The sequence below is a fragment of the Lissotriton helveticus genome, chromosome 8, assembly GCF_964261635.1.
Source record: "Lissotriton helveticus chromosome 8, aLisHel1.1, whole genome shotgun sequence".
NCBI classification, from domain to species: Eukaryota; Metazoa; Chordata; class Amphibia; order Caudata; family Salamandridae; genus Lissotriton; species Lissotriton helveticus.
Window position 1 is genome coordinate 3,369,506 of NC_136069.1, and position 26,721 is coordinate 3,396,226.

A 26,721-nucleotide genomic window follows, 5' to 3' on the forward strand; every position below is an offset into this window, starting at 1 on the left:
TTCTGCGAGGAAGTCTGAAAAGATCGAGAGGGACGTGTATCATTATCTTAATATCTGTCAGGTTTTTTCAAATTATCCCTATTTCTAAGGTTATATCTCTTTTCAGAGGGCTCCCTTTGGGGAGACCTGCCTCCCTGTTGGGGAGATCTTCCTCTGGACTGAGAATGTTTTTCTCTAGGAGGAATCGGTTTATTATTTTCCCACTTCTTTTTACAAGTAGTGAGATTATTTTTAATAAAAACTTTTTCAGGATATTCAGTTAGATGGGGTTTTAAAGGTTTCCCCCCTAAACTATCTCTACCTAATTCTTCATAGGATTTTTCAATAATTCTAGCAAGCTCATATGGTTGTTCTGCTATATCTGTTTCTTTTAATTTTTGGCGGATTGCCACGGATGCTGCTTCACCTTTAATGTTAGCTAATGATATAGCTGAGACCTGTTTGAAATCTTTCAGTAATTTCATACCCAGATTTAAAGCAGTTTCTGGACCGTATTCATTTTGAATCTGTCTCAGAACGTCTGGTATTACCGCCACTGATGGTACACCATGTGTTTTTGTGTAGATTGAAGCAAAAACTGTACCCCAAGTGTCACAGTCCTCCACATGCGGTGCAATCCCCATTGGTAAACAGACTGTCAGAATTCTGTGTTTTTCATGAGATGTACTATCAGGAAATACTGCCTCTATTTGGGTAATTTTTTGAGCTAACCAGAATGGGATTTGTTCCCGTTTTGCGGGTAATTTATCAATGACTGATTGTATAGTCTAAGGTGTAATTTTGTTTGTGTTTCCCTGGTACGGGGTGTGCTGTGGAATTTTTATGGCAGGTTGGACTGTTATAGTCCGCATGACATATTGAACGAATTGTCTATGTATTTTAATTAACTGTTTCAGCTGAGCTAACAGTTCTCTATCTGACATATTCTCGATGTCAGGATGTGGTGTATAGCTGGCTAGTACCAGCCATGTAGCTCATGGTCTACCTAGTGGACCAAGCCTGGTAATGTGATTTTGATGTTGTAGGGCACCATTAAACCAGAGCTGATGCTCTTGGTAAGTTAGTGGAATTTCAACGTCCTCAAAAGGAACGTATTCCGCTGGAGTTTCCTCTGGTTTGTAGTAGTGGAACTCCTGTGTTACTGGATTTGCTTGTGGAAAAGTAATCCATGAATAGAATACCTCTGTATGTCGATATTCATGTACCTCTATCACAAATATAACTTTACCACCTCTCGATGATACCCCATTTTCTGTAAGTTTTATAGTTATGGTTTTTCTTATATTTACCGGGATGATTATAGCATCCTCATCGGTTTCATCAAACCCTGTAACGTCTAAACCCGGTTGGTTCGCATTTACTGCAGCTCCACCGGTTGCGTTGTTGTCGTTATTTGACATTGTTTAATGAAAGTTTGCAGAACAAGTTTCAAGGAAACAAAGATTAGGTGCACAATATTTTGGAACACTGTATCCTTCAACGTTGAATGAACCAGAAACTAATACATAGGATTTTTGTCCTACTCAGTTTCGGCGGATTTTATGCCCTTTCATCCACTCCAGACGTCTATTGGACTTTTTACGGGAAAGAGAGATCTGTGTGAAAAGCACGACTGAGTTACTCTAGTATCTAGCGTTAAGTTATCGCCTTACCAAACGTTGGGCGCCATGTAGTGTAGTTCCTTTATTCCCAATAGGCTCTGCGCATTGGAATAATATATACTGTAGTTTAGACGTAGGACTGAGGTCTACTAGGTCTCTACCGAATATATTAGACTTAATAGTGTGTGCTAGCTAGCTCAGAGGTCACTAGAAACTTTCTCGAATAAACAAGAAGGGATTAGTTTCTGACAACCGCATAAAAATGACAACTTTGTTTCCAATAATTAAGAAAGCAATCTCTAGAGTCGAGAAAACAATAGACAGCTATTTCACTTAGTCAATCGTGCATGCTTCGTTTCACCAGAGGTGCTGAGAAAATAGATGCGCAGGCGTTTTCAATGAAAAGGTATTTATTGAACAGTCTTCTTTCTCAAGCATTGGAAATGAACTGCTACAATAGTAAAACTGGTTATAAAGTACAAGGCATATAATGCGAACAGTATTATAAAGTAGTACTGTAAAAGCATGATATGGTTTCTAAGCCATAAGTTGCCTAAAATGTATAAAATACCCCGGTGTACCTAACCTAAGTCTAGTACGAGGGAAGAAGTAAGTGAGGAGTAGTTTAAGTTTAGTAGTTTCTCTGCCAGGAATCTATTCCAAGAACTCTCTTAAGGGTCTAATCAGCTCCGTACCTTGGTTTTAGAATAAAGGAGGTCTTGTATCTCACTCTCAGGACTCAATCTCCCAGCAACCCGCAAGGGTAGCCTGGAAACACTGGAGCTGGATTTCTCGGCAAGAGAAAGGACAGCGTCTCTCAGTGCGTCAGCTTGGAGGGTCAGCTTCCTTTGGCACTTGCTGCTGCAGGGCGTCGGGCAAGTAGTTAGTCGATCTGCACCAAAACCACCCTGTATTTGGTTGGGCAAATGTGGGTATATTTATACCTTGAAGGTGCCGAGTTTGACGCATGATTGGACTTAATAACGTCACTCAAAGACTGAATTCTTTGAAAACTCCTGGATTTCTTGGATAACTTAATATTCGAGCAGGGGGAAGTCCCGAGCTGCTGAGGGGGGGTTTCTCCAAGAAATCGTTGTTGATTCTCGGAACTTAGTGGAAGTAGCCATGCCGTATTTGGGCTGCAAGGCTTAGTCCGAATATGGTAATGATTTCTATGCCTATATAAGGATAGGATTATTATACCTATATAAGGGCAAGAATCAGGAAACTTTACACTAGGGTCCTAGATTCGTTTACAACACCTTTGTGCAGTTTTGCGCCAGAGCTGGGGCTGAGGGCCCCAGCAACCGGTTTGGACTGGACTATGCATGGAGCACCTCCCTCGACAGGAAACCTATTGTCCTAGCCTCCCCTGACGGAGTTTCGTCCAGCAGCAGGAGGTCAGACTCGTGTCTGTGGCAGCAGCATCCATTTTGTGATGCTGGGGCTCTGTTTAACGTTTACCGGGTTTAACAGTAACTACATGTCTTCTCCCTCTAGAAGGGTGGAATGCTATCCCCGCCACCAGGACTGGCAGGGGGGGGGTAGTATTCCAAAGTGTTTGACACCTTACATGACATGTTTTGATAAAGCCAAACCAAAGTTAGCATTAACCGCGAGGATTATAATGCACTTAAGAGTATATGGTATGGCTATATCATAGAACAGCTATTTGGACATGGTTTCGAATGCGGCAGAGGGGCTCAGCTCATGCTAAGGCACCCTCTCACATAAAACCAAGCACTCTGCCTCCAGGATTGTCGAGGCCTACCATAGGAGTGGCTTATAGGTGTATATGTGTCTATATATAAATGTAGAAATAGGGATACTATAAGTAAGGGGTGATTACACCACCTTACCCAGGCTGTGTGAACAGACCTGTGGTGTCAGTTTGGAGGGCCAGCCAGGGGTGGCATAATACATGTTGCAGCCCCTGGTAGGCCTTGGATGCACCTACGCCCTGGGTACCTATGGTGCACTATACAGGGACTCACAGAGGTGACCCAATACCCAATCTGGTATGTACCTAAAGTACATGGTTATCATTTAGAGAGAGAACAGCTAGGCTGTGGTCCTGATTAGCAGGGCCACAGCCAGTCTAAAGTCGAAAAACCAGAGAATCACAGCAAAAAGTGGGGATAACCATAGGAAGCAGACCCTACTCTCCAACAGTGGTCACTGGTAGTTTTGCTTGAACGCCTTGTCACATTCAGAACATTTACACAGCTTTTTCTGCTCCCGTAGAATAAGTTGCCCAGCTACTGGTTTCCCCAGTATGAATTAGTTGATGTACGATCAGCTTCCTACTTGTGCTGAAAACGTTGTCACATTGACTATTTTCATCTGGTTTACCTCTAATGTGATTTCTTTGATGTAGTGATAACTGGTCCTTTCGCTTGAAAGCCTTTCCACATTCATAGCATTTGTGTGGTTTCACTCCAGTATGGGTTTTCTTGTGTAGTTTCAGTGATTTATTTGTAGTGAAAGCTTTATGACACTCAGAACATTTATATGGATTTTCACCAGTGTGATTTCTCTGATGCAACAATAAACGTCCCTTTTCCATGAAAGCCTTGCAACATTCAGAACACTTATAAGGTTTCTCACCAGTATGCGATCCCTGATGTAGAATCAGCCCCCCCTTTCTAGTGAAAGCCTTGTCACATTCTAAACATTTAAATGGCCTCAATCCAGTGTGACTTCTCTGATGTACCAATAAATGACTTTTTTGCTTAAACGTCTTATTGCATTCAGAGCATGTATATGGTTTTTCCCCAGTATGGTTCCGCTCATGGATAGTCAGAACACGCTGTGTAGTGAAAGCCTTGTCACATTCTGTACATTCATACGGTTTCTCCTTTCTGTGAATTCTCTCATGGAATGATAACAGGCGCTTCTCCTTGTAAGCCTTGTCACACTCGGAACATCTGTACGGTTTCTCACCAGTGTGGTTTGGCTGATGTCGTAGAAGCAGTCTCTTTGTGCTGAAATCCTTTTCACACTGAGTACATTTATATGGTTTCTCCCCAGTATGTTTCTGCTCGTGTAGTCTCAGTGATCTATTGGTAGTGAAAGCCTTATCACATTCAGAACATTTATATAGTTTCTCGCCAGTGTGAATTCTCTGATGTAACGATAAACTTTCAATGTGTTTAAAAGCCCTTCCACATTCCGAACATGTATATGGCTTCTCATCAGTGTGAGTTCCCTGGTGCAATTTCAGCATCCTCTTTGTAGCGACAGCCTTGCCACATTTTGAACATTTATACGGCTTCTCACCTGTATGGTGCCGCAAATGAATTTTCAACTCCCCATTAGTAATGAAAGCCTTGTCACATTCAGTACATTTGTATGGTTTTTCCCCAGTGTGCCTTCTCTGATGTCGTAATAAATTGCTCTTTTGCTTAAAAGCCTTGTTACATTCACTACATTTATGCAGTTTCTCCCTAGTTTTGTACTTCTGATGTAGGACAAGCAATCCTTTTGTAGTGAATGTTTTCCCACATTCAAAACATTCATATGGTTTCTCACCAGAATGGGTTTGCTGATGGAGAGCCAGCCGCACCTTTACGGTAAAAGCCTTTTCACATTCAGTACATTTATATGGTTTCACGCCAGTGTGGTTTCGCTCATGTACTGTTAGCCGTCCCTTTGTAGTGTAAGCCTTATCACATTCACTACATTTATAGGGTTTCTCACCAGTGTGATTTCTCTGATGTAGTGTCAACGATTGTTGTGAAGTATAAGCGTTATTACATTCAGAACATTTATATGGTTTCTCACCAGTATGCCTTCTCTGATGTACTATTAACAATATTTTTGTAGTGAAGGCCTTGTTACATTCATAACATTTATAGGGTTTCTCGCCAGTATGATTCTTCTGATGTAGTGTCAATGATCGCTTTGTATTAAAAGTCTTGTTACACTCAGAACATTTATATGGTTTCTCACCAGTATGATTTCGCTGATGTACTATTAACGGTCTTTTTGTAGTGTACGCCTTATTACATTCAGTACATTTATACGGTTTCTCACCAGTGTGATTTCTCTGATGTAGCATCAATGATGTTCTTGCAGTATAAGCCTTGTTACATTCAGAACATTTATATGGTTTCTCACCAGTATGGTTTCCCAGATGTGCTATCACTTCTCTCTTTGTGTGGAAAACCTTTTCACACTTTGAACATGGATATAGTTTCTCGTCAATGTTATTGTCTTGATGCAATGATAAGCATCCCATTTTCTCAACAGCCATCTCACGATCTAAACACATTTATGGTGTCTCACCTTTCTGGGTTCTCAGGTATGTCCTCAATTTTCTCTCTTTATAAAAGCCCCATCACATTCACTGTGTTAATTTAAGGTTTAAGTTGTCTTCTCCTTGCAATAACTAATGATGCCATTCAGGGCAGGATATAGCTTCTCCTGGTGCAGCGGCCTCAGTGTCGATATGATCCAATTTGCTTGAATTTGCCGTACATGGAGCACCAATACTTTTGTTGCATATGAATAGCCTATTTTCTGTTTACTTCATCAAGTGACTCAGAGTTCCATTTAGTAGTAATAGATTGTCATGTTAACAAGACACATAGCACCGCTTTGCTGAGTATTAGAAACTGAGATTGTCTGCATTTGAGCTCTTCTCACATTAATAACCATTTGCAGACCATGTGTGGTGGAAATTAACGTCTCCAAGATATGTTTCATTTCATTAGCAGGATCAGTGCATGTAATATAGGTTTCGATTCTCTGGTGCCTGTGAAATCTTCGCAGTAACCATGTCTGTCAGAATGGGATACACATGTCAATGCTTTCATCGCGAGTCCCACATACGACTCTTTTCCGAAAAAACTTGAATATTTCTTTTTTCATTCCGTTCTGCAATTAATTCACCTGTTGGAGTGGAATATATATATGAAATCAGTGTTGGAGGAGTTAAAAATATAGAAATAAAGCTTAATAATTCATTCTAAAGTTGCAAATTACATGTTCTATATAAAAAGGAGACAATTGAAACCTGGCATACAACTTAAATCAATTGAGGACACTAGGATCGTAATGGCATCTGTGACGTTTGAGCGCCATATTTGCAGCATGAAATACCGAAGAGAGCAGGTGATGGGTATCACAAGGGCCCCATGATAACAGCATGGATTAGCAAAGCAAACAAGATATGGGGCAGCCAAGGAAACAGCAAAGCAGGGATTAACAAGAAAAGCATGGTATACGTGGCACAAGGGCCCAACAAAAACAGCCTAGATTAGCAATGAACACACTATACAGGTAACACTAGGGCCACATTGACTATGGATTACTAACAATATCAAAACACAAAAATATTGGACATAAATATTGACTTGATATGCTTGACCCCTTCCATGCGTCAGGCGGCCTCCCGCGTGCGCAGATCGGACAGCTCCCAGCCGTCCGACGTACACGCCCACCGTGACGTCGGACGGCTGGGAGCTGTCCGATCTGCGCACGCGTGGAATTTTCCCGCACCGTGGGGAAATTCCGGACGCATGCAAGGGGTTAACTAGTAAACCACAAATCTTGACTATACATATCAATCACAATATTTTCACCAAAATATTTAAATATTCATTAAGAAATATACAAAATAACACTCAACAAAAACAATTTCTTCTGATACACCCAAAACATTTTATATACAAGCTTAAATTAAATAAAAATATTTTACATCAACTGAATATTTACTAAAAAAATATATAACTAAAATGATAACAAAACAACCCCAAGAACATATAAACACACTAAAACATTTATCGTCAACCTACATTTTAATAAATATATATGTAGCTGTGTACTTTCAAAAGTATCAAACAATATATCATACATAAATTTTATTTTTTTAATATTTTAGAATGTGCGTTTACCATAGAAGGACTGAACAAATGAAAACAATTCTAATGAAAACTAAATCAATCAATAAAATGTTAACAACTTTAACCAATAAAATCAAAGAAACATTTAAGGGGCTAATTACGAGTTCAGAGGTCTCGAGACTGCTGGACCAGTGGTGGCTGTCCGAACGCAGTAACCTAGGTGGTCTGACTGCATGAATACGTGTCTGGCGGTCAGACAGCCACCGACCTGCTACAACTACGCCGGCACCTCCAGGACCCTGGATCCTGTGGTGCGAGCGGTGTGCAGAGCTGGGAGGAATGGAGGCGATGCTAACCGGGGCTCTACCATCCATATTATGAGTTGCATTTCAGCAAGCCTTTTCATGGTGGTGAAACTGCCATGAAAAGGCTGGGGGAAAGGCTAAGAGGGGGCTCCAAACTTGGACCCCAGGCGTTGTTGCTCATTCTGCAATGTGACTGGAGGCACATGTTGTGCCCCCCCTACGCCTGCACTTTGACCCTTCGAGCTTAATTCAAACAAGCCACTGCGCATCTGAACCCGATACTTTTTGTCCTAGGCTACAAGACACCCTGAGGGCAGGAGATTGGTGTTCTGATTCCACATTCAAAACGTTCTATTATAAACCTATTCTATAAATTGCGTCTGTTGTTGTGGGAAAGCTTTAAACACACATAATTGGAACCTCTAGTCCCGATATAGAATAAAAATAATTCAAGCTATTACAACAAGACTTTTCAATTCCATTAAGGACACAGAAGTGAGGATTATCCCACTTGAAATACACACTGGCCTATAAATAAATTAACATGCCAAGTTTCTTTGCACACTTGGTTTGATAATGTTCATTTTGATGTACCTTAACAACATTTACAGTGGTCCTTTTATTTTACGTATCAAACAGAAGCGGGACCGAAGTCAATCCAACTAGTGGGAAGTTCCTAAGAGACAGCGTTTGGACAACACAACTAAAGACTGACAGGGTTCTTCGAATAGCTCAGAGAGGAGAAACAAGAGGAAACAAAGGTCTGCTACTAACCAATGGGTTGGTTTATGGTTAAAACATTAATCCTGTTTCAAGTTATAGTGGACTTGGTCATTCACATAAAAACAGGTCACAGAATGGTGTTTGCTGTATTTAAGGGCTGAGTCCATGGTAAGTGGAGGACTTATGTTTGATGTAATACTTTGTTTCAAATAAAATGTAGTTTTGAGTATATTAATGCTTTCATGGACTGCTGTTTTGTGCAGTAAAGTATAAAGAAGAAGAACCATAGCCTCTGTGTCCTTAATAGAATTTAAAATTCTTTACACAAAAACGTGAAAGTTCTTATTTCCCCTCAGCATCAAATTAATGCTTTTAGTCAGAACTACCTCAATAACATGATGGTGATCATCTGCACAAAAACCCGTAAAACAAATAAGATAGAGGAACAGAGACAATAATTTATATTTAGTGCTGCATTTAGATGCAACTGTGTAGAACTCAAAGATATGGATATCTTTGGGTGCTTCTTGCCGATAAGATAGGCGGGGTAGTATCCCCCATCTGCCGGTTCCATATGTGATCTAAACACAGTCCATTTTCCATCTTGACCATCACACATCAAAATCAACATCAAACCCTCAGCGGTCGTTAAATGTTCGTAAACTGAACATCGGCAACACACAGATCCAGGTTAGGGGCAACTGTCTTGAATGATGGCACTACAGCCTTTGACCTTTGGAAAAGTTCCATCCTGACAGTGTTAAAACTCTAGGAGTCTTACTAAATAAAAAACCCTCCCCCAACGTCCAAATCAATTCTGCATCTTCCACGAGCTTTCACTCACTGAACCTCTTGTAAACAATTCTTCTGTTTTTGCCATGTCATTATCATAGCCCAGATGGCCTTGAGAAGAGCCCTATACAGAAAGGACAACTGTAATATTCTCCAAGTTGTCTAGCACAAGTTCTCCCTAGCAAAGTTGACTGGTAATCTAGCTTGTTTGTGCACTATTGCCAAGGCGTGGTGTCCGGTCCGCAGTATCTTGTCAGGAGGGTATTCTTTGATGGTGGTATGGTCTTACTATGTTCTGATCAGTGCACGCCTGCATTAAAAAGTATGAATGCGAACAGTGGACTGCAGCACGTACACTTGCAGCATTTCTGGTGGCAGTCATAGACACGGATGTGTGATGGCACCGCAACTGGCAGGAGTGTTCCAGTCACCAGGAACACACTCTGCCACTGTCCTGTGTAAGACTTGTATATGGAAACTTTGAACAACAAAAGACAACTGTGTGACGTTTAGAAGTCACAGCAGGACAGATAGAGCAGTAATGGATAGCACTGGAGGAGTACAGTAAAGCCCACTATCCTGCAGTCCAATCAATAGGAGAGGGAGGGCCACAGAAGAAGGGCAAGCACCCTAAGACCCCCTGGTTCTACACACATTCACCATTTGTTGCTTGAGCACTTCCCCCCACTTCCAGCAGGTGGCAGCAAATGGATCTTTGATCTCTCCGTTTCTGACAGATGAGGATATTATCTGCCACATGTTAGTAGCTTTCAACAAAATGTCTATTACACCCACATAAAACCACACAAGATCAACTAGAATTCACTGTAAAATTAATACAATATAAAATGACCACTGAAAGGCTAAAATGGTTACTTTTTTTGAATTTGAGAACTAATCCTCAATTGCCTTCCCTTTTTCCACTTATGGGTCAGGGTCTTTGGTCAAGAGCTTTAGATTTGCCGCTCTGCCCCCGCATCCATAACAAATATTGTTGTCTTCTGTGAAGTCCTTATTGGCTTCAAACCTCATTGTGCCATCGGTGTCTCGATATTTCATGCATATTTTTCAAGTTACTGCTAAAATCCCTCTGGCTTTGGTGCAAGCAGTGCAGAACAGAAGCAGCATTGCAGTCCCTGGGCTTCAATCCCAGTTCTTCTCAGCCAGAGGACAATACTTTTGTTTCCGAAAAACAAACTGTGCTGGAGGTAAATTAGGAGTCACAAGCATTTATGGATGATTTAGAAAACGTTGAAACTATCACGCTGAGCTTGTCTGCGTTTGGTATTTTTTTGCTAACAATAGCACACTGTACTTTGTCATTGCCACTGTATACATATTAATTTGTTGGGCACATGTGCGCGGCTGCCTTTGAGACTGCCTACAACGTAAATGTCTTGCTAACCAAGTGCTCAAGGCTTCTCAAACAGACCTCTTGGGTCTCCTGTTTTGTGAAACTCCTCTCTGGCAACGCCCGAGGAAGTCGGGCCTGTAGTCTGGCGCTATTAGCACATTCTCAGCATGCAGAGCAGTCCTTCGGTTCATAGCAGCAGCAAGCCTCTGCCTCAGTCTTCAAGTTGACTCATAGCACAGGCATCACTCTGGGTAGTGCACAGAGCTCTTTCTTGAATTAAAAGATGAAAATGTGCACCTGGCTCACAGGGCCAGAATATATTATTCAACAGCACCAGGTCCATCTAACTAGCCTTTCAGAAGTACTGATGCACCTGGAATGTTGCTGGAGTCAGTCACATTTATGTGCAGCGCTCTGTGTAGAGTTCAGTTTCTAGTTAATAAACGCTACCTAATGTTCTCAGTATCTATGAATCAATTGTAATGACAAATAATCCATATTGCCATCCTCTATTGTGTATTTCCTAGACAGCCATCCGCCAATCAAGAAGTCTTAGCTCTCAGAGTGGACCACGGATAGTGGAAATGGGAAGCCAGCTGGTCTCTTTTTATTGAGGTGAGATCATTGCCCCAAACGTCTAAGTGTTGACAAAGACTTGGTTCTACACACCGGCTCGACCATGTGGTCTAAGTGTTGCCAAAGGCTTGCGGTCATCTAAGTGTTGCCAAAGACGTGCCTCTACACATCGGTTCGACCGTGTGGTCTAAGTGTTGCCAAAGACGTGCCTCTACACACCGGCTCGACCGTGTGGTCTAAGTGTTGTCAAAGACATGCCTCTACACATCGGTTCGACCGCGTGGTCTAAGTGTTGCCAGAGATGTGCATTTACACACCGGCTCGACCATGTGATCTAAATGTTGCCAAAGACTTGCGGTCATCTAAGTGTTGCCAAAGACATGCCTCTACACACCAGCTCGAATGTGTGTTCTAAGTGTTGCCAAAGACATGCCTCTACACACAGTCTCGAACGTGTGGTCTAAGTGTTGCCAAAGACGTGCCTCTACACATCGGTTCGACCGTGTGGTCTAAGTGTTGCCAAAGACATGCCTCTACACACTGGCTCGACCGTGTGTTCTAAGTGTTGCCAGAGACGTGCATTTACACACTGGCTGGACCATGTGGTCTAAATGTTGCCAAAGACTTGCGGTCATCTAAGTGTTGCCAAAGACATGCCTCTACACACCGGCTCGACCGTGTGGTCTAAGTGTTGCCAAAGACGTGCCTCTACACATCGGTTCGACCATGTGGTCTAAGTGTTGCCAAAGACATGCCTTTACACACTGGCTCGACCGTGTGGTCTAAGTGTTGCCAAAGACATGCCTCTACACATCGGTTCCACAGTGTGGTCTAAGTGTTGCCAAAGACGTGCCTCTAAACACCTGCTCGACTGTGTGGTCTAAGTGTTGCCAAAGACATGCCTCTACACATCGGTTCCACAGTGTGGTCTAAGTGTTGCCAAAGACGTGCCTCTAAACACCTGCTCGACCGTGTGGTCTAAGTGTTGCCAAAGACGTGCCTCTACACACCGGCTCGACCGTGTGGTCTAAGTGTTGCCAAAGACAGGTTTCTACACATCGGTTCGACCGTGTGGTCTAAGTGTTGCCAAATACTTGCCTCTACACACAGGCTCGACTTTGCGATGCACACAAAACGTTGTGTCCTGTTCCATCGAAGACTTTACTGATCCAATCCAAGACTTGACACACAACAACCTGGCTAAAAGGTTCTGGCTGGGAGGGGTGAGAGGAATAAGCAATGCAGAGGCTTCCTGAAAACCCGCTACATAAACAAGCATTGGTAAATGCATATGGTTTCACCAATGTGATTAATAATAAGCAGTTTTTTGGTGCAAGTTGTAGCTTGCTGAATAGTTGTACAATATAAGTTACAGAAAGTCTGTTAAAGTGTCATGACTAGTTTATGTACAAAAAGGCAATACTTTGTGCTGTCACTAGTCGTATAGTGCGGGTAAGTGATAGCAAATTTTTAGAAAATTGAAATTAAACAGGGAAATATTAGAACTAATTGATATAATAGCAGTATTATGTGTTTAAAGAAGTTCTGACAACTTTTGGCCCCGGTGCCACTGCACCTGCTGCAGCATTCAAATCATAACTCTATTGCCTGTAACGTAACTGCACTGGTGACTGTCTTCTTAGTTTAACATGTTTGCAATTGTCTGGGTTTAGTGGGGTCCCTAGAGCTTTAGGCCCTGACGCCACTGCACCTGCTGCACCATTCAAATCATGCCCCTAGTGCCTGTAAGGTAACTGCACTTGTGACTGACTGCCTGTTTAGTAGTACAATATAGCAATATTAGGTGTTTAATGGGGTGCCTAGAGCTTTTGGTCCTGGTGCTACTGCACCTGCTGCACCATTCAAATCATGCCCCTAGTGCCTGTAAGGTAACTGCACTTGTGACTGACGGCCTGTTTAGTAGTAAAATATAGCAATAATAGGTGTTTAATGGGGGGCCTACAGCTTTTGGTCCTGGTGCTACTGCACCTGCTGCACCATTCAAACGAAGTACTTTCTTAACTGTAATGTAACTTCAATTGTGACTGCCTGTTGGTTTAGTAGTCAGATGTAGCAATATTATGTGTTTAGAATAGTTCTCACAACTTTTGTGCGTGGTGCCACTGCACCTGCTGCACCATTCAAATCATGCCCCTAGTGCCTGTAAGGTAACTGCACTTGTGACTGACTGCCCGTTTAGTAGTAAAATATAGCAATAATAGGTGTTTAATGGGGTGCCTACAGCTTTTGGTCCTGGTGCTACTGCACCTGATGCACCATTCAAACGAATTACTTTCTTAACTGTAATGTAACTTCAATTGTGACTGCCTGTTGGTTTAGTAGTCAGATGTAGCAATATTATGTGTTTAGAATAGTTCTCACAACTTTTGTGCTTGGTGCCACGGCACCTGCTGCACCATTCAAATCATGCCCCTAGTGCCTGTAAGGTAACTGCACTTGTGACTGACGGCCTGTTTAGTAGTAAAATATAGCAATATTAGGTGTTTAATAGGGTGCCTAGAGCTTTTGGTCCTGGTGCTACTGCACCTGCTGCACCATTCAAACCAAGTACTTTCTTAACTGTAATGTAACTTCACTTGTGACTGCCTGTTGGTTTAGTAGTCAGATATAGCAATATTATGCCTTTAGAATCGTTCTCACAACTTTTGTGCGTGGTGCCACTGCACCTGCTGCACAATTTAAATCATGACGTATTGTCTGCTAGATAAATGCACTTGTGACTGCCTGTTTAGTTTAAAATGTTAGCAATAATCTGGGTCTAGTGGGTCCCTAGAGCTTTAGGTCTGGTGCCACTGCACCTGCTGCACCATTCAAATCATGACTCTTGTCCGCAAGGTAACTGAACTTGTGGCTGCCTGTTTAGCAGTAAAATATAACATGGCTCTTGGATAATTACTTAATTTTTAAAGTTTTATTACATTTAGAATTCGATTATAATGACCAAATAGATTAAGTTGAAAAAATCAATCCGATAATACCTACAAAGTGCAAAGAAAGGTACTTAGGCATGGATAGGAAATGCCACAAACGTTCTAAGGATAAAGCATCTGCTTTAGACAACTAAGTAATAAAAGCAAGCGTTCCAGCATATTGTTAGAAGCTGTCTGCCTTTTCCGTGGTAAGAGATCTTATCTTGACAGTGAATGGGGCTTACCCTGTGTGAACAGCTTTAGTAGATGTATCGTAAATATGTACAACCAGGGGAAGTTGTTAAAAAAAAAGTTCCACACAAAAGCGAATGAACACAGTAATTTGGTGATGGGAACTGATAAGATCCCCCCCCCTTTTATAGATATATTAAATACAAGAGATTTTGCAAGCACAGCGCAAGCGCTGGGCAGGCAAAACCTAAAAAGGCCCTACCCTCAATAACAACACATATTATAGGAACTAAACATACACTGGACTACAACAAAATCATGTGTACTCCACAATATGCAACATACACACAAACATCTGTGAAAGTGAGTGGTGCCAGTCATGACAAGTGTATGAAAGTGAGTTACTGGTTTAGAGGAATAGAACCGTACTCAAGAAGCAACCACATTCCTTGTCAGGGTGAAGTCACAACCAAAACCCAAATTAACCTGTTGATGGAACAAGAATTCACATGAAAAGCGACTTGCTTGTATTCAAGAACCTCAAATAACTCGTAATGTACTAACTAACATGTTTTGTCTATTAATGTCGCATTACACAACACAAACGGGTGTCCGAGTGAAGCTTGCTTATGTGTTTTACTAACTGTAATCCGCTTGTATTAATATGACTGCTGCTACGCGGGATTTTCTATTGCGCATGCGTCTGTCATACTCACGTGACATGACGTATTCTATGCTTTGGAGGGAATCTTTAGCTTCTGAGCATTAGAGCTAATATGGCTGATTTGTATTCTCACATGCACGAAGCTTGCACTGCTGTTTTTGCTAAGCTGTTTGTTCTGCTTTACCCATAATGCAGTAGTTTAAATAAAATAATGGGAATAGAGTAGAGATACATGGTATACAGTGCATTGATTTATTCTGTGTTCTAAAACTGTTTCTTTTCCATTTCATGTTACACTCTGAAAACTGGCCTGACTTGTAACGCTGTACTCCATCTTTGCCAAACTGCGACTGCGCAAAGTCTCAAGTCTCTGGAACAGTGACCTTTAGACTGTAGCCAAGGAGCTGACTGTCTAGAAGATTCTCCTGGGAACATGAACTCAAATTTTTACAAAGTTATAACAATCTATTTGCCAATAGAACATCCATTGTTGGGTGGAATAAAGATGTCATGAGAACCTAAATTTGATGGGCGGGAACGTAAATTTGAATATGAGACGGTAAAAGTCTCCATTTTGGTGTGGTGTGACGACCTCTCCTCCTCTTTTGACCAATCGAAATTGGGGATTCTTACACTTGCAACATTGGGGGGGTGGTACACTGCCCTGGAAAATAGTATAACTAGAGTAGGCTTAGTTAGTTAATTCGTCTGACTTGTCCGAATAGCTGACCTGTCACTGACCCAACGCACTCAATAGGTGATCGAGAGCAGAGGTGCGGCGGAGCACTCTGTTAGAAGATTCGCTGACCCAATCGGGGTCCGGGGGAAGAAGAGGTGCTGGCGAAGCACTTTGATGGTGAATTCGAGAACTCAATCGGGGTTCCGACTGTTAGCTGCAGAGAGGGAGTAGCGCAGGCGTTGTAACTGAACTGCGGGTGCCGCTCTTAACCTTTGGTGGTCCTGTCCTGATCCAAATCTGGTTTTCCTGTCCTGATTCTGAATCTGCATCTGCTGGCCTACTGGCAACTGCAACTTTTGGGGTTTTCTGTCCATTAACTGACCCGTGGCCAGGGTTGGTCTTCACACCATTCTAGGTAAATATAAATCTGTGTGGGTTCGTCATTGTATTGTTCCCTTCTCTTTACCCTTCCTACCGTTAAAGCTTTGATTACATATGTTCCCTTTTCTTACCCTCCCTTTTGTTAAATGCTCAAAATTATTTGATTACATGTTATGTTCCCTTTTCTTACCCGCCCTTCATGATCACTGTTGATTGCATTTTTATGTTCCTTTTTCTTACCCTCCCTATTGCTAACTGCTTAATGACTGTTTAATTCATATCTTGCATAGTTACATTCTGATTCTGATTTTCATTATTGAGAGTCTTTTGGTGTTTAATCTTTGGATCATGACCATTTGAGAAATTTAGATAAAGAGTTTGAACCTTTCCAGAGTCTGTGGTTATTATATGAGTGCACAAGTTTTTTTTGCTAGCTATCTTCAATCTAACACCCTGATCCAATAGGCTTACAGGTACCAGCGACAAGGATTGGTAAGTCAATGGTATGGAACCTAGTAGGTAAAATTAACTGGTAGTAGAGCGAGGGTTACCTGATTAAGTTATATGTTGTTATTGAATTATGGGCCCAGGCGAGTATTGGTAAAAAATATAGTCGGGTGACCTGCGCGCTCTAACAGTATTTCTTGTGGTAGCAGAGTTATAGTTAGGGTTTAGTTAAGCTAGTTAGGTAGTTGGTAGTTAGCTAGTTATATATTGATCGATCAAAACTGATGTTATATTGATTTTCTTGATGCTGTTTTGATTTTATGTATTAACCAAAATTGTTCGTACCTGTTATATGTTTTGTCTGGAATCCCCGGGGGCACAATAGCGGGTGGTAAATGGAAGCCACACTGCAGTGAGGTCACTTACCTGTAGGAAATTAGTGCATGGTTAGGTAGAACCGGAAGCACTATTTAGGGTTTTTCTGTATGAATGTGTGAATAAATGATAGCAAAGAGTTCGCTAGCAAAACTTTTTGTGTGATATCACCTAGAAAGGGTCACACAGAAGGAGTAGCAGGTTCGTCTGAGCTTGATTGGTAGCAATGGGGTTCGCTGGTGAAACTTTGGCCTTAGTATATATCCCGGAGTGGATAAGTCTGAAGGAGTAGCAGGTTCTCTAATGTTTGCGTGAAGGGTAGGCGGAAGGGATCTACTCGTAGTAACTGAAGAGTGAGCGGAAGAGATTTACTCGTAGTGAGTGAAATTCGACTTTCCTTTGAATTAGTCACTCAGGTACAGTGGTGAATGTTTTTACGTTGTTAAATAATAAAGATTGCATTTATAAGTGAGAAGAAATAGGTTTTCCTATTACCTTGCAGAGGAGGGAGTCAGTTGCGGAGCTGCGCTGAAGTCACTCAGAGCCGCGCTGGTATTGGTTGATACAGCGGGTGTGTAGATGAGGTAGTGATTGTAAAGGAGGGGTGAGCACAGGAGCGTGGGAACTTGTCTCACGAGAAAAGCCGCACAATAATTGGCTAGTTGTCATTTGAAACTGAATTGTTGATTGCCTGAGCAAAATAAGAAACACACTGGTATTGGAAGCACTTTAGGTAAACAATTGAGTGTAACTGAAAATTTACGAACACAGCAAAAGTATATGTGGCATATAGGTCCGATTGGAGGAAGCAGACTCGATAGAAGAGATTTAGGATTTGCGCTAGAACAGCAGATTAGAGGGAGACCTTACATTATGTATGGAGAAAAGAGAAAAATGTCTTTCATTAAAAGGATTAAGAATTTTTTCAAAAAGGATAAACCGATTAAAACTAGAGAAGGAATTATTATTCTGCCACCAAATACGCCCGCATCTTACATGATGCTTGAAAGGGGCTATCACACGTGTGTGTGTGGTTAGAAAATTAGATTGAATATACAAAAGATGATGGTGTTTTAGCTTTCCCTGAAAATGGTTCCTTTAAGGGTCGGGTTTTTCACAATTTAGAACCCGCATGAATTAATTAGATCCCAGACCTAGGTTAACGCAGTATGAGGCGTTAGAGGAATGGGAAACTGAGGCCTTTGAGAGACACAGACCCCGAGGTGTCAGACATTGGGGTAAGTTTTATCCTCTATGTCCAAAAGAGACTAGAGATAAATTAATGAAACAGTGGAGACAATCTATGTTGGTAGAAGGATTATATCCTGTACGAGAGCTAGAAAACACAACAGGAGGTAAACGTACAGTGAAAACGAGACATTTAATGACTAGTGGTCAGTCGGATGAGGATTATTTGGAAGATTTGCTAATGAAAAATCCACCACCTTACCATGAAGAGCCAAGCACAGTTAATCCAAGTGCTCCGTTCTTGAAACCACCATTAGTTCCACAAGTAGTACATGAGACTTTATTAGAAAAGTAGCCATAGAAAAACAAAGAACTGAATGAATTCAGAAAATTTCACAATTGAATATGAGTCCTGAAGCCCTGACAATTCCGGTAACTATTTGGCCGGTTGTTCCTATATATGGGGATAAACCGCCTAGTCTTAACCTCCAAGTCGTAACTACACCTGTAATACCGACAAGAAAAGAAACTGTTATAGTAGAGGATGATCAAGTAAGCGAATGTGAATCGGTAATTTCCCTTATGGTTTTACCTATAAGAGAACCTGAAAGAAGCTCAGCCAGAAAAAGTACTCCTGGGAACTCTAGAGAAGTACAATTAAGCACAGGAACACCTACAGGAGGTACAATAAATGCAACTGTAGTTACCCCAGAAGAAATAGAGAGATGGTCCCGAGAAATAGAGAAACCTAAGTCACAGACAAAAGTATTGGATATATACAATTAAGGGTTGAATTAGAAGAAATGATGGCAGGAAACGTGGGATTGGACAGATTAAATACACTCAGTGAAGACAAATTGTTATTCATATGTAAAAGTATTACTAGAAATACCAGAGTAGTCCATGAAAAGTTAATGGATACAGCCTCTAATATGGGAATTGATATTGGCAAATCTAAAGTGTTACAGAAACCTTATCGAGCTGAATTTTCTGATAAAGATTTGGAAAATATGAATGTGTCAGGTAGGAAAGTGCAAATAAAGGAGCTCATGACAATATTGCAAAAATGAGGAGATATAGAAAAATGGAAAACTACATTGGCAAAGAAAAAAGAAGAGGCCTGAACAAAACAACCAGCATCTGAGTATTTGCTAAAAGAAGCTGAAAAAGTAGAGAGATTGTGTCCTATGAGAGATGTGCTAGGTTGAGGTTAGGTACATGTCCCATGGTCCCGACAGGATATTTGATCTTTTACAAATGACTTTCCAAAACTTCGAGAGAAACCTGTAGAGTGGTATAGACAAGTCGAGAGATTTGTGAAAGTTTCAAATTGCCTTTTGAAGGATTTAGATGGATTGTTTGACATTGTTGTATGGACTGAATGTAAGATTGCAGTTGATTGGCCTAGTGATGAATACCCTAGAGATCCAAAGACAGTAGCACCCTCCGAGGAGGTTATGAAAAAGTATAACCAAGGAAAGGTTCCTGCAAAGGAAACCGATTGGACCAGAATAGACAGAACCACTCAGAATAAAGATGAATCTGTGCATGCATATTATGAACGATTGTTACAAGTGTTCAAACAGTATAGCGGCCTAGACAACACTGATATGAAGGATATGACGCATTTCATATATCGGTTTGTGTCAGGATTGAGACCGGAAATTTCACAATGGATTAAAGACAACAAAATCTGCTGGCAGGCCAAACCGATCGATGAAATCTTGAAGTATGCAAAATACTGTAAAGACGAGCTTGACAATAAACGAAAATAATTAAAAGAGAAGGTAATGTGGGCACAGGTAAAATTAGCAGAACAAAAAGAACTTCAGTTGAGCCAAATGGGTAATAATCAGACTCCAGGAAATAGTAATGGGGGTAAGCCAAGGGAAAAATTCAATAGAGAGGAAGCTATGAAAAAGTTTCCTTGTCATGATTGTGGTAAGTTGGGGCACTGGAAGAACGAGTGTATGGCTGTACAGAACCCTAACGTGCAAACTGAAAATTTGAATCCACAGGCGCAGAATGGGGTGCCACGGAAACAACAACAGCAGGTAATACAAAACCAGATGCCACTTGCACCTATGCCAGATCACAGGAGCAAACAAAGCTATAGTGTGGATACCTCAAATTGGGAGGGAAATGACAGAAAAGATACTGTGACATCACAATTTCTTTTGAGTGATACGTTTTTCAATGAAGATTCATACTGACGGTGCCTGAGAGGGGAGGACGAGGAGTGCGTGCTTGGCGCATCCTTGCGGGTAGATCAGTCAGGTCCATACATTGAAGGAAAGGTAGAAGGAAATTATGTCACCTTTCTATTGGACACTGGTGCTACCCGTTCTACTGTGAGAACAGCAGACGTTCCAAACATACCCCTCTCAGGAGAAGAGATCCAAGTAGTGGGCGTTTCTAATAAGCAAATTAGTACCCCAATTACAGAACCAATGGAAGTTAGAATAGGCAATTTGTTGTGTGCGATTCTAGTCCTGTAAATCTGCTAGGCAGGGATTTGTTGTGTAAAATGAATTGCACAATCTTTTGCTCACCAAGTGGTGTAGAAATTCAAATACCAGATGAAGATGGAATTTATAAATTAATGTTGGCCAAAAAAGGAAACTGAAAAGAGAGAACTGACTTTAGACAACATACCCAGTGAGCTACAGCATACAGTAAATCCAGTTGTGTGGGATTTCACAGGAAAAGATGTAGGATTAATGGCAAACGTAGATCCGATAAAAGTACTAGTGAAAGAAGATGCAGTTTTTCCAAACACTAAACAGTACAAAATAAGCCCAGAAGTAAAAGCAGGTGTTGAAGCAGAAATAAAACAATTAGTTGAAACAGGTATTTTACAAGAAGTAATGAGCAGTCCATGTAATTCACCGATAATTGGCATAAAGAAACCAAGTGGAAAGTACAGGGTCGTACAAGACCTTCGGAAAATTAATAAGATTGTTGTTCCATGCTGTCTAGTTGTGCCAAACCCTGCAGTGATTCTGGATTAAATATCGTGGGGCGCTGGATGGTTTACTGTTATAGACTTATGTGACGCATTTTTTTCGATTCCACTACACCCTGATAGCAAATTTCTTTTTTCTTTTGAATTCAACAGTCATGCCTATGTTTGGAATCGCGTTCCTCAGGGGTATAAGGCAAGCCCCTCAATCTTTAACCAGATTTTGAAAAAGTGTCTTGAATCTTTGGTGCTGCCTGGAAAATCAGTCTTGGTGCAATATATAGACGCCCTGCTGGTGGCGTCTAAGGCTCGAAATGACTGTGTTGTTGACACCTTTGCCTTACTAAATCATTTAGGCGAAGGAAGACATAAATTGTCACCTGAAAAGCTGAAATTTTGCACCACATCAGTGAAATATCTGGGGCACCAGATAGAGAGAGGTGTCATAAGAGTTACCTCAGAAAGAATCAGAATAATCAAAAACATGAATCTACCTCAAACTCAAAAAGAGCTCAGAATGTTTCTTGGAGTTGTAGGTTACTGCAGGCAGTGGATTGTGGGATTTGCAGTCTTAGCAAAGCCCTTGATACAGATGACAAAGAAAAGAGCAAAAGACCCAGTAGAGTGGGATGAAGAAAGCATGACTGCTTTCTTAAAATTACAAGAATGCCTGTGTACAGCTCCAGCATTAGGGATGCCTGACTATTCAAAAGAATTCACAATGTTCTGTGACACATGAGACAACTGTTCCCTTTCAGTTTTGACCCAAGTTCATGGTTTGATGAGACGTCCTGTGGCCTATTTTTCATCCACACTGGATCCAGTGGCATCTGCATTGCCAGGATGTCTGAAAGCAGTGGCTGCAACTTGCATGAGTCTTGAGCAAAGTGAGTCCATTATTATGGGACATTGTGTAACTGTGTATGTTCCACATGCAGTTGTAATTTTACTAACAAGAACAAAGACCCAATATTTGACTCCTAGTCGGTAAACCAAATATGAGCGAATTATTGAAGGTGCAGGAAATGTGACCATAGCAAGATGTAACATTTTTAACCCAGCAACACTGCTACCTGATTCTCACTTTGCAGAAGTGAAGTGAGGTCGAACATGATTATATCGACTTGACTGAATACAGTACTAAACCACGACGAGACATAAGAGATGAACCTTTAATAAATCCAGAATACGAATGGTTTGTAGATGGCTCATGCATGAGACATGAGGAAGGAGGATTGAGTGCAGCCTACGCAGTGTGTACGCTAGGAGGTCCAATTGAAGCATCCTATTTACCTGAAATTAAGTCTGCACAAATAGCCGAATTAGTTGTATTGACAAAAGCTTTCAAATTTGGGAAAAATTAGAGAGTGACCATATACACCGACAGCCAGTATGGTTAAGGGGTTGTGCATGACTTTGGCCAACTTTGGCTGCAAAGGGAGTTTCTGACTTCTTCGGGTATTCCTATTAAAAATGGCCAATTTGTAAAAGATTTACTTGATGCAATACAACTGCCAAAAGAAGTGGCTGTGGTCAAATGTGCTGCTCACCGATCGAGCAATGACAAAGTGACAGCTGGTAACCGATATGCTGACCAACTAGCCCAACACTGTGCTAAATTCAGAGTTGCAGTAAACAAGAAAGTTTAGATAAATGGAAACAGCTGCCAACATATGGTGCTTGAAGGTGTGAGTACGTGAGAACTGAGAGATTTGCAGAATGAAGCAGAGCAGAAAGAAAGAGAGGAGTGGGTAAAAATATGTTGTCAAAGAAGGGCTGAAGATGGCATCATTGTGTACCTTGATAGTAGACCGGTGTTATCAGACTGTATGCTTGCTCCTAAGGCTAGGATGTACCACGGAGATTCTCATTTGGGGCGGGATGCCATGATCAGATTGTTCAGACAGACTTTGTTTAATACAAAATTCAGGAACATAGCAGAGGCTCTTTGCCATAGGTGTCTAATTTGTCAACAAATGAATCCTGGAAAGAAAACAGTAGTGGTACCAGGAAAGATTGGCAAGGCAGAATGCCCATTCATAAGATTGCAGATTGATTTCATTCAGTTACCCCCTTTTAGAGGCCTAAAATACGTCCGTGTCATTGTCTGCCTGTTTTCAAAATGGGTGGAAGCCTACCAGACCAAAAGAAACAATAGCATCCCTGTAGCTAAACTCTTACTCAGAGAGCTTAACCCTCGTTTCAGTTTTTCAGTAACGATTGAATCAGACCGAGGTCTTCATTTAAAAAATGAAATAATTGGCCTAATTTGTGAAGCTTTCAACATTAAGCAAAAGCTGCACTGTGCATACTGCCCAGAGGCTTCTGGAGTGATAGAACAACTGAATGGCACAATAAAGTCAAGATTGGGAAAGATGTATGAGTCTACCCGATTAGAGTGGCCTGATGCTTTACCTCTTGTTCTGATGGGACTCAGAAGTATTCCAGATCGGAACACCGGCCCGAGTCCTCATGAAATTCTCATGGGACGAGCAATGAGGCAAGCATGGGTACCAGGACATAAGCTGATATGTATATCTGATGGTTTTGTGCTAGAATACTGCAAAGAACTGGCTGACCAAGTGCGTTCTATCTCTCACCAGGTTGGGGAAGACGCAGTCGCCAGAGAAGCAACTGCTGCACATGCCCTGAACCCAGGTGACTGAGTAGTGTTAAAGAAACACACTCGGAAATCTTGCCTTGCACCGAGGTGGGGAAAACCATGTCAAGTAATTTTGGTTACCACCACAGCCGTAAAGTGCGCAGGAGTTCCACACTGGATTCATGCCAGTCACACGAAAAAGGTGACTGAACCTGAAGAAACTGAAGCTGAAGGTTGTGCAGCCGAGGGGTCTCAAAATATCAATCCTGAAGTAGCTGAAGAGGAACAACCAAGCACTAGTCAGGATGATTGGATTCCAGTAGTCGATATACCTGAAGAATATGTGAGAACCAGAAGTCAAACTTATCTAGATAGTCAGAGTGATAGTGAGGACGAAACAGGTTTAAGAAGAACGTACTCAGGTCATAGAAATCCAAGTCAGTAGTGACTCATAGGAGGAACAGATAAGGAAAGATCAGAATACTCAGACAATCGATACCCCACCAAGAACTCTTGAGTCTGAGGAGGGACAGACAGGTACTAGGGCGAGAGTTCAGGCGAAGAAAATCAAGGGTTCGAAGAGCCTGAGCAGGACCAGATAGGTAGAGAAATAAGTGTTCAGGAAGAAGAAGGCAAACTAAATCAAAGTTAAAGTCACACTCAGCAAACACCTGAACAAGGCCAGATCAGTAACCAGGCAGAAGAAACAGGAATAAGACCTGGTCCTAGTCAGATAGAGACGGAATCAGAAGACAGCATTGAAATAGATGTGCCACAACTGAATGAAAATAAGAGAGCACTTGAAGAAGGACAGAGCACAGTGCCAGCTAAACAGTTCAGAAAAGGAGATAAGTGGTCTAGGTTTGTCATAAGACTGACATTTCGCCTAAAAACAATAAACGAAGAACCCAAACAAGTTAATGAAGTAACAAGTCAAACTGGACAAACTTCAGTGCAACTAAGAAGGAGAAGTACAAGACTGAAAAAAGTTGAATAACAAATTCAAAGGACCTGAATGGACTTACGTCATTCTTGAAGATTTTGAAAACTTAGAAATAAGTGACGAAAGTGATGACGAATTAATTGCTGATCAAGCCGACGAAGAAGTGAGGCCAACTTGAAAAGAAAACACAGGATAAAAAGACTGTGTAAAAGTTACAAAGAGGTGTGAAGTCTCCTTCAGTCAAAATGTCTGATCGTACTGTTAATGGTAAACCGAAAAGAAATGGTCTAAAGACATGTTGTAGAGTATGCATATGTAGTGTAGTAATAATACTTATTGTATGGTTAGGACTGACAGTAGCTATTCCGTACATAATGAGTAGAAACACACAAAATGAGACTAATGTAACTGACATAGTAGATGCACCACAAAAGGTAGACACACATGAGGAAGCACTTAGTATTAAGCAACATAAAAATGATTTAGAAGCATCAAATGAGGAAGAATTACACTATGGTAGAATTAGAAATAGAACTCATTTAAATGTCTTTGCTAACCTATTAGTACATTACGTAGAAGCCAAGGAGATAAGTGATTGTTACTGTTAGAACTGGCTATTTCTGGTAGGCTAAGGCTGACGCCAAAGCCAGGCAGAAACCACCATTCTAGTCAGGGCAAGGAAGTCACACGCCAAGATAACCCCTGCTCACCCCCTTAGTAGCTTGGCACGAGCAGTGAAGCTAAACTCGGAGGCAATGTGTAAAGCATTTGCTCCAGCGCACAACAGAAACAACATACTAGGCACACCACAAAAGGAACTCCACACAAGGTTATATTAAAATAACTTTTGTATTGTCAAAACACATCAGATAAAAATCACACATGTACATTGTGCCAACTGGCACGGGCAACATTCATAAGGGATTATGTACAGGACAGGGCCACATGGGCCACTGTCAGAATCAACACTTTGTAGATATAGAAATAGCACTTATAGAACTTAGAATAAGTATAGCAAAAAGAATAACAGTTGTAAATCACAACCAGTATCTACTGGTGACAGGTAAGTACCACCTACGTAACCCTAACCACCTTAGGAGAATGTCACGCAGGGGACCAGGACCTCACTAGGACCACCTGTATCATAAGGAACAACCACCTAAGTATCACACAGCATTTAGGGGTCTAGGAAAGAACACATTACCCATGATGCATAAATATACATTCAGAGGAGTAGTAAAGGGAAACACATGATGCATAAACCTACACATTCAGCGGTGTTAAGAACAAAGCACATGATGCAATAAGAATACATTCAGAGGTACCATAACAATACAATAGCGCAAAAGTCACATGATGTCTAAAAACATTCAGAGGTGCAGGAATAAAAACCATACAATTGCGCACAACTCACATAAGCCACCACCTGTGGCAGTCCCTAGGCCAACTGGCCTTGTTGGGGCTAGAACGCCCTGAGTCTCAATGTCAGGGCGCGCTGCCATGCAGCGCCAGTCCAAGCACAAGCCTAAACGTAGCAGGTGCCCACTACTTGCTGGGCACCTGGGAACACACAAGACCTAAACGGTGCAGCTGCCCACTAATTGCTGGGCAGCTGGGATGCAGAACTGCGGCAGGGCTCTCACTAGCCCTCAGGGACAGAACTGCGCTCAATCGTTGGAGCCACACAGGCTCTGCCATCACACTGCGGCCAAATGCTGGAGCCACACAGGCTCTGAACAAATATGCCCCCTGAGCCTAGCAGGCTCTGTAAATAACTGTGGGGGTCGGTGGAGCCTGTCTCCTGGGGCTCGACATCTCAAAAATGGCCCCCTGAGCCTAGCAGGCTCTTGAAAATAACTGCGGGGTTGTTGGAGTCCCTCTCCTGGGGACTCTGACACACATGAATGCCCTAAGAGCCTCTCCGGCTCTACACCAAAATGTCCCCTCCGTGGGAGCCTCACGGGCTCTCAGCAAGTATGTGGCCGCCATTGGAGTCCCTCACGGGGGACTCGACCACAAGTACTGCCCCTGAGCCAAGACGCCCGCACTTACCCGCTTCCCTGTGCGGCGACGGCTCCTGGGGCAGTTCTCCTCCATGCGGCTCTCCTCTCAGCCGCTCCGGCGGGGGCAGGCACGGCACTATGCCTCGTGACTCACTGTA

At 41.9% G+C, this 26,721-nt stretch overlaps 1 protein-coding gene across 3 annotated transcripts in view; it reads right to left on the bottom strand.

Annotated features, from left to right (window-relative positions):
• Positions 1-1,993: 1,993 nt before the first annotated feature.
• The window catches only part of LOC144772199 (uncharacterized), a 501,761-nt gene continuing 477,033 nt past the window's right edge, over positions 1,994-26,721 (bottom strand). For all 3 annotated transcript variants that reach the window (XM_078656337.1, XM_078656335.1, XM_078656336.1), the window contains exon 2: positions 1,994-6,494. In XM_078656337.1, the coding sequence (XP_078512463.1) occupies positions 3,820-5,874 (2,055 nt within the window). In that variant the 5' untranslated portion in view covers positions 5,875-6,494 and the 3' untranslated portion in view covers positions 1,994-3,819. The remainder of the gene's footprint in view (positions 6,495-26,721) is intronic.